Raw genomic sequence first — 12,223 nt, forward strand, 5'->3', positions numbered from 1 at the left:
ATGGTTTCACATTTCTGCTTTCTTAAACCAAACTGCCAAAGTAATTATTTAGAATGGGAGATTCAGCCAGCCAAGAGCCAGAGGGCTCAGCGGCTCAGGGTACCGCTGTGACAGGGAGAAGAACCATTGGAAGACCTAAACGTAGATGCACGTGAGCTCAGAGGGGCCAGCAAATGCGGCTGCTCATTCTTGAGTGACAGTCCTCTGACCCCATGCTAGACTGATACCCCTCTCCATCCTAGGACTCTATAGATGAAGAACCAGATTGGCCTCCTCCCCATTGGCCAATCACATGGACAAACTCTTCCCACCTCCTGCTCTCCATCGCCGAGGCCATCCCTAGAAGGACTTGGGACTCTAGGCAGCTTAAGTAGTGTGTAATGTCCCAAGGTAAATCCTCAGAAGAAGGCATCAGTCTATCGTGAGTCCCTTGGGGATATGACTACAGGCAGGTATTTCGATCTTGAATTTCAGGAATACTCGGAGAAGTGTGCTCCTGTGCCACATGAGGCTTCCACCCGCCCCCGCCCCCGCCCTCCCCAACCCCCACCGCTCGTAGTCTCCCAGCGCACACAGGGCCAGAGGGCTGCCTCTTCTCGTCTTACTCAAGAGATGGGCCCGACTCCCACTGACTTTTCTTTTAGGCCCTTCACTGTTTATAAGAAGCTCCAGTCATCATATTTGCTCCATGAGCTGTAATGTGTCCCCGGAGCCCAGGTTCTGCTTTTCCATGAGTTACATTTTATGGGCCACATACAATGTTGATTTTATGAGTGTTGAGGTATTTTACCTTTCAGAGAGAGTAAGAGAGACGTTTCCTGACTTTGTCTTCGGATTTAATTTAAAAAAATTCTAGTCTTTCCTGCACAGTGGGCTTGAAGACCTCCAACCGTTCCCTACGACATGATCCATAGTGCTTACCAAATAGTGATATAGTTGGCAAGCCAGTTAATGAGCGGCGACACAGTCAAGGGATCAAGGCTGTTGCTAAGAGGAAGAGATGGAAAATGACAGGTACCTGGTATTCCAATGACACCCTGTTCCCCCTTCAGGCCCGGGGTTCCTGGTAAGTCTATAGTGTCTCCAATATCACCTGTTACATGCAAAAAAAAAAAAATGGGTGAGAACAGGTCTTCCTATTGAGAAGTGGTTAGTTTTGCAACTTCTGTTGTGTTACATTCTTAATAAGAACAATTTGCTTCCAAAAAAAAAAAAAAAAAAAGCCTAATAGCTCTGCAGATCTGCTACACACTTATCCAGAATGCTCTGGGTTGTGGGCGTTCAATTTTCACTGCCTGAGCAACACTTACCAAAATCACCTGTGGGGCCAATCTCGCCGTAAAGCCCTGCTGTCCCTGGAGCACCTTTGTCACCCTAGAGCAAGGTCAAACATGAAACCATCTTAGAAGGCTGTTTACACAATAGTTTGTAATTTTGAAGGTTGGTGTAAGTGTATCTAACTATTTGGTATGCTCAAAACAATGCCCAAAGTTTGTGATGTCACGATTTTGTAGAAAACTCCTAACGTTTTTTCCAGCATAGTATAGTAGGTGGTTTGCTTACTTTTTAGTAAAGTATAAAGTAGTAAAAATGAAACAAGTTTGGCAGCTTTATTGAAATTAATAACAGCATTGATACAGATCATATTTATGACAGTGGTGAGAATAACCATGGCTGACTGCATGTCTACCCTCTGCCACACGTGCCATGGGCAAACATATTGGGTCCCATCTCAAGAACTTCATTTAAGCCTCACAGTAGCCATATGAAGTAGGTACTATTATTTCCCTTTGACAGACGAGGAAATTGAGGCACAGAGAGGGTAAATATTTTGCTCAAGGTCACCCAGCTGACAGAATTGAGATATCTATTTAGGTTGCCAGATTCCTAAACTTATTCTCTATACTATGGGGTTGTGTATTTCCATCTGTGGAGAGAGCGAGACTTCTTTAGAATGATGTTGGTTGCTGATAATGAGATTGGAATGATGTCTGGGTTGCCCTGTGACTCCCAAAAAGCCATGGTTTTTTCTTTCTGAAGTGGCTTCTCCTCACAGGGAGGCTGGGAGTTCTGGTCTATCTTTCTCCCTCTGGTCTCCACTGTAGCATCAACCTGGGACTTGAGAACTGCCCTTCCCTAGCATGGCTTAACTTGTGCCTCTAAGTTATTAATGAAGCTCCCTTTTGTGGGAGGAGTGGAGTGGATGTACCAGAGGCTGAACCTTTGTTTTGATAATGATCTATTTTTCTTCCTTAAAGCTTGCTTTACTTTACTAAGGCATAACTTAACATATAGTGCAGTTTACTCATCTTAGATATTCAATGAATTTTTATTCATGTGCCACCAAGATAAAGACAGAACATTCAGCATTCTGGAAAGTTCCTTTGTGTCCTTTCCTAATCAATAATCCTGCCCAAGGTAGCTTCTCTTCTGACTTGCCTCTATCAAATAGTCTTGTCACAAAAATGGAATCATATACGTACTTCCTGTTTCTGGTTTATTCCATTCAACATAGTCTGTGAGATTCATTCATGTTGTTGCGTTTATCAATAATCCTCTTTTTACTCTTGTGTACTAGTCCACTGTCTGAACATACCATGCTTATTTATTCTTTCTCCTGTTGATGGGCATTTGAGCTTTCCCCCAGTTCTTGGCTCTCATGAATAAAGCTGCTGGGAACGTTGCCATATGTGTCCTTTGGTAGACATAGTCAACTTTCTTTTAAGTGACCTGACTAGCAGCACCCACGACTGGTTCTAAGATCCTTGCAGCTATAGATTTTGAGAGTGATGGAAGGAAGACACTTGAAAAATTCTGAGGACTTCGTGTACACCAGGGTGGGCTAGACAGAAGGCCAAGGCCTGTTGCTAAAGGTTCACTACAAGGTGGCCAGAACTTCTGATCTGCCCCAAGCATGCCAACCCTACTGTGAATCCCAGAAATGAGTCTGCTGTGTGCTGAGGCCAGTGAGTATATAATACCTATACATGAAAGAGGATAAAAAGAGAATTCCATGAAATATAATCTTTGGAGAGCCATGTTGCATATACTGTCTACACTGCACTCAACAAAACAGTAAGGTGGTTACTACCTGGATTTTACAGTCAAGGACACAAGTGCACCCTTCCCCAGGTCAGGGTGCTCCATCGTTGCCATGCCAACAGTGCCCAGCTCATAGCAAGTGCTCAAATGACATGTGTTGAAAAAGAAATGGCAAGCCAGGATGTCCTCCACGCTATGATTCAGTAACGGATTTTCAGTCCTGATGTCACCTCTGTGCTTGAGTTTAGAGCTTGAATCTCTATAAATTCAAGTCTTGTTCTCTGAAGGCTTCCATGAAAAAATGCAGACACCAGGCTTCATTTACAGAAGCCCATGAAAGGGCAGCAGCAGCATGGGAGGCACTCCAATCACCACCAGTGTTGGCGCAAGCACAATGCTTGCTTAAGCTCACGAGGAGATCCAGGACAGCCTGGGGCTCTAACTCTGAACCCGTGTCTTGACCACTCATGTCCCAGAAATGCTGGCCACAGTGCTCTGGTCAATAAGCGAGAGCACAGGAGTTGACAAGAAGATATGCAGTATAAGAAGTCTACTTACCCTACTTCCTGTGAAGCCTGGAAACCCGACAATTCCAGGAGAACCAGGCACACCAGGGAATCCTGGCAAACCAGGCACGCCGGGAACTCCGATGTCTCCTTTGACTCCTTTGATGTAGCCAGGCTTCCCAGGCAGCCCAGGGACACCTGACAGCCCAGGGATCCCCGGCATTCCTATAACACCTGCAAGAAGACCCTGAGTGTAATGCCATGGTGAGGACATGGCATCTACCCTCTCCAAGCTTTCGAGTTTGCAGTCTCAAGTCCTGCAAATCTTAAAATAGAAAGGCGAGGTTACTCAGGCCTCAAAGAACCACCCTCGAGTCCATGTGTGGAGACGTCAGGGTGTTAGAAGGGCTGAAATACAATGAAAGGTGGCATGGGCACGGGGTGCAGAAGCTGCCGCTCCTTCCAAATGAGAGAGGCAGGGGTGGGCATGGAGCTGGGAGGGGAGGAATGGAGCCCTCAGGCCTGACAGCTCAGAGGGAAGACTGAGCCTGTTGGCGATGCCTCACCTTTTAAGCCCAAGTATCCCTTCAATCCCATAGGCCCTTCATCTCCTTTCTCCCCCTTCATGTTTTCTATGCCTGGCATGACGATGGGAGGTAATCCTGGAGGGCCGGGGTCCCCTCGGTTTCCTGGAAGAGACAGAATATAGTCATTTCTCTTGAGCTCTGGATCAGGTGTAAGAACACAGGTGGAGAAAGCCTCTCAGCTGCTGCTGTCATCCAAACCCCAAGCCCTGAGAGGCTCTGAGCTGGGGGACAGCATGGGTCCCTTGACCTAGAAGACTGTGTTCTGGAGAAGAGGCTCTCTGAGAGACATAATGCCTGTCTTCTCTCCTGCTCCCCAACCCCTTCTCTACAGTGGAGGTGTGGGCACAGAGCACAATGAGATGGAAGGACCTGCCACCCCCAACAGTGCTGCCAAGACAATGCAGGAATGAGTATGATGGGGTCACAAGAAACAGGAAGAATGTTATTTATTTGCGCTCTGATGAGACAGCGATCAAACTTGATCATGAGCAGAAAGTATCAAATGAGGAAGGATGCCAGCTCAGTCCTCTTCCTGCAGGCAGCAGCTAAGCCTCAGAATTCACGAAGGGTCAGCCAGAGCTGGGGAGGTCACAGAAATCAACTGATGGGATGTTGCAAGGGAGCTTCTAATGAGTTAACAAACTGGAAGGCAGTGGGGCTTGGGGCTTGAGAGGCTGTGGATGAGTCAGGATTGTGCTATAAGGTTCAGGCTGAGAATGTTCCAGAATCTGTTTGTTGGAAGAGAAGACAGCTGATAAGTGAATCTGGCTAAATGGAAAGAATTTAGTTTCATTCACTGAACATTTATTGAATATTTAGTGCTGGGCTAGATATCGAGGGGAACAAAAGCATAAATCGTTCCTGTCCTTGAAGAGTTCACTGTCCAGTGAAGGAAAAGACACCCAAGGAGGCTGGAGTCAAGGTGTAGTGGAGCCAAGAAGAAAATGGCGTAGAATCCCAGTGTCATTTCATTTAAAATTTAATTTAAAAATATTATTTTTTGCTCAATGGCCTGTAAACCCTAGGTTAAAAGGAAGATTATTTAAAAACGTAAATGTGAGGAGAAAGCTTATAAAAAGTAGCTCCCTAGACTGCAAAATCTATTTTTTTAAGGAGTTGCAGAAGTTATAACTCTTTGGGGAGTAATTATGTTTTTTGAAAAACAGCTTGAATGAGATATAATTTATATACCATGCAATTCACTCATTTGAAGAGAACAATTCAGTGATTTTTGCTGTATTCAGAGTTGCGCAACTATCACCACAATCTTTAGAGCATTTTCCTCGCTCCAAAAGGAAATCCCGTGCCATCGGCAGTCACCCCCGACTGTTCCCTACACGCACTTCCGGCCCCACGTCCTGGAATACCGTGTCCTTTCCTCCCCTGCCAACGGCACTCCCCTCCTTTAGAATTTGCCTTCTCCTGCTCTTCACCTGACCTCACCTCCTCATGCTGACCACGGAATAATCATGGTGAGATATGTTTCTTATGCTGTAGTTGGTTCTCATTGCTACCATCATTTTTTTTTCTCAAAAGTTTCCATTGGTTAGGATTGTTCCCTTATTATACAATCAATGTGTTGAGGCAGAGATAAAGCCTTCTAGTTTTTGTTAGTTTTGTTTTTAATAGCAGTGTAATGCCCCCATGAAAGTGAGTCTCAACCCTGTCAGAAAGACCTTAGGAGAGGTGGGCATACCTTTCACACCTGGCTCGCCAGCCAGACCCTTCGGTCCTGGAGTTCCGAAGAATCCAACCTCTCCTTTGTTTCCCGGAGGCCCAGGTCTTCCTTTGAGCCCAAGCATGCCTTGGAAACCATCCATCCCAGGTGAACCTCTAAATCCTTCAGAGACAAAAGAAAAGTGTTGGGTTAGGCATGGATAAATGCACGGGATATTTCAGTTTCACTTGTCTGTGACATTCTTGCAGAGTAACTCACATGAGAAGATGCTAAGATTCTAAACCTAAAATAAGGGATTTCTGGGACACCTAAGGGGCTTGCCTGCTGACCTACGTACAGACCGAGGGGTGCAAAGTTAGCCCATCTGCCATATGGCCACTGGGGACAAGATATAAGGTAAACACTCAGAGGTCAGGCAGTAAGATACGAGGAAAACTTGAAGGTTGTCTAAGTCTGTGGGCCCACCACGGAGAGGTAAGAATGGGCCTTTGAAGTTAACATGTGCTAACATTGTACCCAGCATGGAAATCTGGCAAAGAACCATTGGAAGACCATGGTGCCTCTAGTAATAGTCCAAGGCCAGAGAGCTCTGCTTCTAGGTACACTGGCCTCAGTCTTCATGCTAATAAATCTATGCGTTTTCCTTTGTTTTGGTTTCTGTTCACCAACCAGCCTGCGAATCTGAATCCAGTCTCCGGAGGTGGCCTTTCCGCAAATTTCCCCATGCAGATAAGTCCTCTTCTCAGGCTGTCACTCTCTCTTGGAAAATTAAAAAAGTGCATTTTGGGACACCCAGCCTAAGCACCACTGGCTCACTTTCTGAGGGTCTGAAGCCTCCTGGGGGACAGGAGTCCTGGGGCTTCAGCCTGCAGGCGTGTGGGGCTATCCTCTAGCTTCTCAAGTCCAAGTTTAACATGCCCAACCCCCACTAGGCAATCCCCTGTCATGTTACACAGTTACCTTTTGGCCCCGGGATACCAGGCATTCCGGCCATTCCTTTAAATCCAGGGTTTCCTGGATGACCTCTCTCTCCCAACAAACCAGGGTCACCTCTGTCACCAGAGACACCCTTCATGCCCACAGGGCCAGGGACACCGGTGTCACCTGGCTCCCCTCTGTCTCCAGGCAGACCTGTCAAAGAGAGGGGGGAATGAGAATAAAATGGGATGAAGAAAAACAGAGAAAATGATATTTTTTTAATGATATTTTTAAGGCACGGATTACACAAACTTTTTCGATCAAAATAAACTTCTTGGAAGGAAAATGGGAAACTATAACTATACGGGCGAGTTTTAAAGGTGTGACCAGATTTGTAGAAAACCGGCAGGGCTGTCCTTTCTAAAGAAGTCTTTCCTTGAAAGCTGTGGGACTCAAGCCAAATGTGACATCTAGATGGACCTGACTTTGTCCACTCAAGTCCTCTTGTTTTTGGACCCCAAAGGAACAAAGTTATAGTGGCAGAATGATCAGGTGGGTGCCGCTCTAAGCCAGGGTGTGATTCTTTAGGTTGTTACCAGGCTGTCCACCCCTCTTGGCCATTCTGGTTCTAGCCTGGGGGTTAAGTTCTAGGAAAGGTCTTGCACCTGCCTACTCGGCTTCTCCGCCTTCCCTTCCCCTTATCCCTGCTTCTACCTCATTATTTCATTAGGGCTTCCATAGCTGCCCAGCTCACCACTGTCCCCCAGACCCCCGCCATACAAGCTGCCACCCCTTAATGCATTCCTCTGTTAAAACCTCCCAATGACCCACTTGCTTAGGGGATCTAGCTCCTTAGCTCAGCATTCAATGCCTTCTAAACTTTGGCTCAATTTCTCTCTCTAGCTCAGCAGTCCTCTCCTCAGTTTAAGTCTTCTCCCCTGGCTGGTTTGGGGGATCACAGTACCAAAAGGGATCCTTGGGCATTTCTACCTCTGCTTGCATTGTTTTTCTTGGGAAGGACCCTGTTCCGGTCCTACCCATCTTTCATGCCTGGCTTGCCTCATCTCCTCCCAAGACTGTACTAGCCTGCCTAGCTCCCCTGCCCCTCAGAAACTGGGAGCCTCAGGGTCTGGTCACTCTGTTGGCTTGCCCTGGCCAAACACAAGCCTTTTATGTGTGAAATTCTCTCCCCAGCTAAACTGTAGGCTCCTTTAGGACAGGGCTTTTGCAGGGATCTTCACGTGTCATGCGATGCTCTGTGTTCAGCTGATGTTCCATGGTTGAGAACTGGCAAGGCCTGTGAACACCAACACAGAAGTCCCCACACCTCTTGCTCAGGTGTCTGGTGCTATAAAATCAGTGGTGCTCAGGCCTCACCTGAGTTAAACACCCAGTTTTTGGACATAGTTGGGGCCACTTGTAGGGGAAGCCCTGAGCCCATGTGTAGGGAAGGGTCTGGCTTATAGCGGATCTTTGTGGGGCACAGTGACTAGTTTTGGTGCTGGACAAAGTTGTCACCTTACTATGGCAAATGAGAGAAGTAGGGTCACCCTGGATGGTGCCTGATGGATGTATGGGCCCTTGACTTCCTTCATTGCCACCTTGCCACCTCCCAGCCTCTCTGCAGAGAATGACCACGTGAGGACACAGGGAGAAGGCAGCCATCTGCAAGCCAAGGAGAGAGGCCGCGGGAGGAACCAATCCTTCCGATACTTTGAGGTCAGACTTCCAGCTCCCAGAACTGAAAGAATTAGTTTCTGTTGTTTAAGCCACACAGTGTGGGGTACTTTCAGAATCCCTGCAGCTCTTGAGAGGGGGGTTCCTTGGAGCACAGTTCGAGAAGTCCCCAGGGAGGCGTGCTTTTTCAGTTGTCAGTATGAGCGAGGCCCCGACCCCTTGATGGGAGGGCGGGATCCTTACCTCCATGGCCTAGGGGGCCTGGCAGCCCCAAGGGTCCTTCCTGGCCAGGAGCTCCTGGGAAGCCATGCTGTCCTGGTGGTCCAGGCAGTCCTGACTGTCCTGAAGGTCCTGGGAGGCCTAGGTGACCCTTCAGGCCTGGCATTCCCGGCATTCCCTGGCTTCCTGCAGGAATTGAGACAAGAACTGTGAGGCCAGCCCCACGTGTGTCATTGCAAACAACATCTACCTCTTCTGACCTGTTCTATAAAAATTTCTGGATTGTAGGAACCCTGGAAAATACAAATAGTATAAAGGATAAGATCAAAGTACCTCATGCCATCACCCAGAGATAATTACTACCATCTTGGTGTATTTCCTTCTGGCCTTTTTTCTATTCACATAAATATATCTAGAAAAAGATATTTTACAGAACTGACATCACACTATAAGTACAAATTTAATTTAGCTTTTTTTTTTCACTTGACATTATATTTTGAGCATTTTGTCGCATTTAAAATATTCTTTAAAGCATATTAAATGTCTACATGAATCATATCCCACCACATGGACACATTTAGTCCCCTCCCCTCATCTTTTTTTTGTTCCTACCGACAGTGCTATGAGGAAGAGACTTTTTGGTATACATGTCTATGTTGGCCATTTCTTTAGGAGTGTCCTAAAAATTGACTTACTGGGTCAAAGCGAGCATGAACTTAATGCTTTTTAATACATGCTATCATACTGATCTCAGAACATCTGCTCCAATTTATTCTCTTCCCAGTGTTTTCCCAGCATTGAGCACTAGTAGTAAAGCACAGACAGAAATTTGGCAAATAAGACAGAGGAAAAAGTGGGTGTATCGGCTGTATTACTTTGCAGGTTTTTGATTATGAGCTACATTTCTTTCTCCTAGTTTTTGCTTTTTAGCGAAATTTTTATTCTTGGCTGATATTTTCCTGTGGGATTTTATATTTTTTAAAAATAGATTTTAGTATTCTTCATATACATTAACTAATTTTTCTTCACATCTATTATAAAGTTTTCTCTACTTTGCTGCCCAAATTTTAATTTGGCATGTAGAATTTTAGATTTATGTACAAATTTCATACTTTTTTTGGTGTTTTTTTTTCCCCCCTCTTAATTTTATGTTTAAAATATCTTGCCCTACCCAGTGGTCAGATAACTAAGAGCATATATTTTCTTCTGTGTTTTTGTTTGTTTGTTTGTTTGTTTTAAACACTAACTCTTTGGACCCCTTTATATTTAGGCATTTTCTCCTTTCTTCTTGGAACTTAAAATTTTTTTATATTCATTCAATTAATCACTTGTAGAAGGGCCAATGCCTGCCACTTGCATAATGTTTCTCCACTGACTTTTAGGGACACTCGCCCATTTATCCCATGACCATCCTACCGAGTGTGCAGGGCTGACTTGAGAAGAGGAGGCGGATAAATGTTGAGAATGAGTGCGAGAAGGACATTCACAAAAGAGACCAAGTCAATCTTGGACCAACCCAGAATATGACTCTTAAGCTTGTGTTCCAGTTATCCGATTTCATCCACTGTGTTGGGGAGGAAGGTCTGCAGTGAGTAGGATGCATATATTCTTACGTAATCCAGTTTTACTGTGGAAAATGAGGACACTTATTTTTTGGGTTCTATCTTTAGAGTTAACAGCTCCAGGGAAAATATAATTGCTAGTGACTGCTAATGGTCTGCCAAGAGTAGGCAGGCCGTGTTGTAGATGGTGAAGTTTTCTGGGAAGTCCGATTCCTGACACGATATTCTGTTTCTTTACAAGGACAGACAAGATAATTTCCTTACCAAGAGCCCTTAAGGCTGGATAAACTGAGACCACTGAGCAAGTAAGGTTACAGGAGCCATGACAAACAGGGTCAAGGATGGTCTGAGCTCGAGTTTCTTGGGGTACCTCCCTCATAGAAATGGATAGACCGTGAATAAATGATATGAAGTGACTTCTACTACTTTAGTGGTTGCCTTAAAAAATTCAGGCATGGGGCATTTTATTCTTTGAATCGTCTGTTGTGATTGGGGATTTGGAGCTCCATATTTTAGGTCAATTTCCATTTATAGGACATCTGTTTAAAAAAAGGAACAACTATGAAAAATCAGCTTCCTGTAGCTAAATAACATCTGATCTGTGAACTTAGGCGACTATTTTATTCAGAAGTTCTGTGTAGAAACACAAGTTGCATTGGGTGCCTTTGTAACCGCCCTACATGGCCAAGCAAACCAGACACGGTGTCATCTGCTTGCTGCTCCCAACGAGTGGGTGGATTGAATTGACGGAAAACAGTTTTTCAAAACTTTGATGCTTAAAAGTGAGAACTTTTACCAAACAGAATATTCTGCCCAAACAAGCTGGTCATTAAGGTGACACCGAACATGGAAAACCTGCCCAGGCTTGGAAGTAAACCTGCTGCCATTTTTTGTTATGCTAAAACATTTTGAAATCTGTGGGGAATAGTTTATGTTTTAAAAAACCTACCAGAAGTATCCTTCTGTTAAAGACCTAGGGCACAGTTGTTACAGTCGAATTGCAGAACAGATTGGTGGGGACGCGCTGGCACACGTGAGAGCGCCACCCTCCAGCACCCCCAATTCCTCAGTCCTTACAGAGTGGCTGAGTTAGATCTGCTCCATAACTGACTAAGAAGTAGTGAAATCAGCAAGGGTAGACCTCGGATGTCCTGGCATCATCGGGTCCCAACTGCTTGGTGATTTCATCCAATAGCCACGTACCCAGCTGGCCTTGAACAAAGTGGTGTGGTTCAGGGGTGTGTTTGTAAGTGTGTGAGTGTGTACATGTGAGCATGTGTAAGATCGTGATCATGCGAGCATGTGTAAGGGTGTGAGTGTGCGGGCACACAGGTGTGGATCTGTGTGTGCATGTATGTGAGCATGTGATCATGGGTACATGAGCAGGTGTGGACATGTGTGCCTGTGTGTGTGAATGTATGTGGGCGTATGTGTATGTGTATGAGCACACATGTGGGTATGTGCACGAGCTTGTGTTTATGAGCATATGTGGGTATATGAATGTGGGCGAGCGCGTGTGTGCATATGCATGAATGAATGTGAGTGTGTATTTGCATGCATGCACTCCAGCCGTCTCAGGCTCTTCCTTGTGTTCTTTGGGCCTCACCTCAGTGGGTTCCCAGGGGGATCTCTGGCACCCACACTGAGGGTTCTTCTGGTTAGTCAACCGTTGAGGTGGTAATCAGTGTCATCATGAACACTCATGTTCCGTGTCCCACCTCCCAGGCCTGCTGGGAACTGACAGGCTCATCTGCAAACCAATTCATGCTCTGAACTTGGTGAGTCCACCTGCCCACTGAGAAACAGGCTTCATCCCCCTAGTGTCTTGATGTAAAAGATGCCCTACTCCTCTGATGGCAGTAGAGGGAGGGAACATCCGCTTCCTGTATCATGTGGGAAGCCCCCTTCTGCCTAGGCTTGGGGGTAGGGATTGATGACAACACCGTCAACAGACAAACAGTTGACACGTAAAGTCATGGTTCATCCTGCACCTCCACAGTTGATTGGGAACACATATTTGATGGCAGGATTTGA

At 45.8% G+C, this 12,223-nt stretch overlaps 1 protein-coding gene and 1 long non-coding RNA gene across 2 annotated transcripts in view; one reads left to right on the forward strand and one right to left on the reverse strand.

The window, feature by feature from the left end:
• COL4A2 (collagen type IV alpha 2 chain) overlaps nucleotides 1-12,223 on the reverse strand; it is a 178,572-nt gene that overhangs the window by 15,907 nt on the left and 150,442 nt on the right. The window contains exons 30-36 of the mRNA XM_036228807.1: nucleotides 8,652-8,813; nucleotides 6,774-6,944; nucleotides 5,832-5,975; nucleotides 4,115-4,237; nucleotides 3,601-3,782; nucleotides 1,311-1,374; nucleotides 1,019-1,093 (exon numbers count right to left, since the gene is read on the reverse strand). Of these exons, the coding sequence (XP_036084700.1) occupies nucleotides 1,019-1,093; nucleotides 1,311-1,374; nucleotides 3,601-3,782; nucleotides 4,115-4,237; nucleotides 5,832-5,975; nucleotides 6,774-6,944; nucleotides 8,652-8,813 (921 nt within the window). The remainder of the gene's footprint in view (nucleotides 1-1,018; nucleotides 1,094-1,310; nucleotides 1,375-3,600; nucleotides 3,783-4,114; nucleotides 4,238-5,831; nucleotides 5,976-6,773; nucleotides 6,945-8,651; nucleotides 8,814-12,223) is intronic.
• Nucleotides 1-12,223, forward strand: part of LOC118609376 — a 42,472-nt gene that overhangs the window by 4,781 nt on the left and 25,468 nt on the right. The window lies entirely within an intron of this gene.

This window comes from Rousettus aegyptiacus, unplaced genomic scaffold (genome assembly GCF_014176215.1).
Source record: "Rousettus aegyptiacus isolate mRouAeg1 unplaced genomic scaffold, mRouAeg1.p scaffold_m13_p_11, whole genome shotgun sequence".
Taxonomy (NCBI): Eukaryota; Metazoa; Chordata; class Mammalia; order Chiroptera; family Pteropodidae; genus Rousettus; species Rousettus aegyptiacus.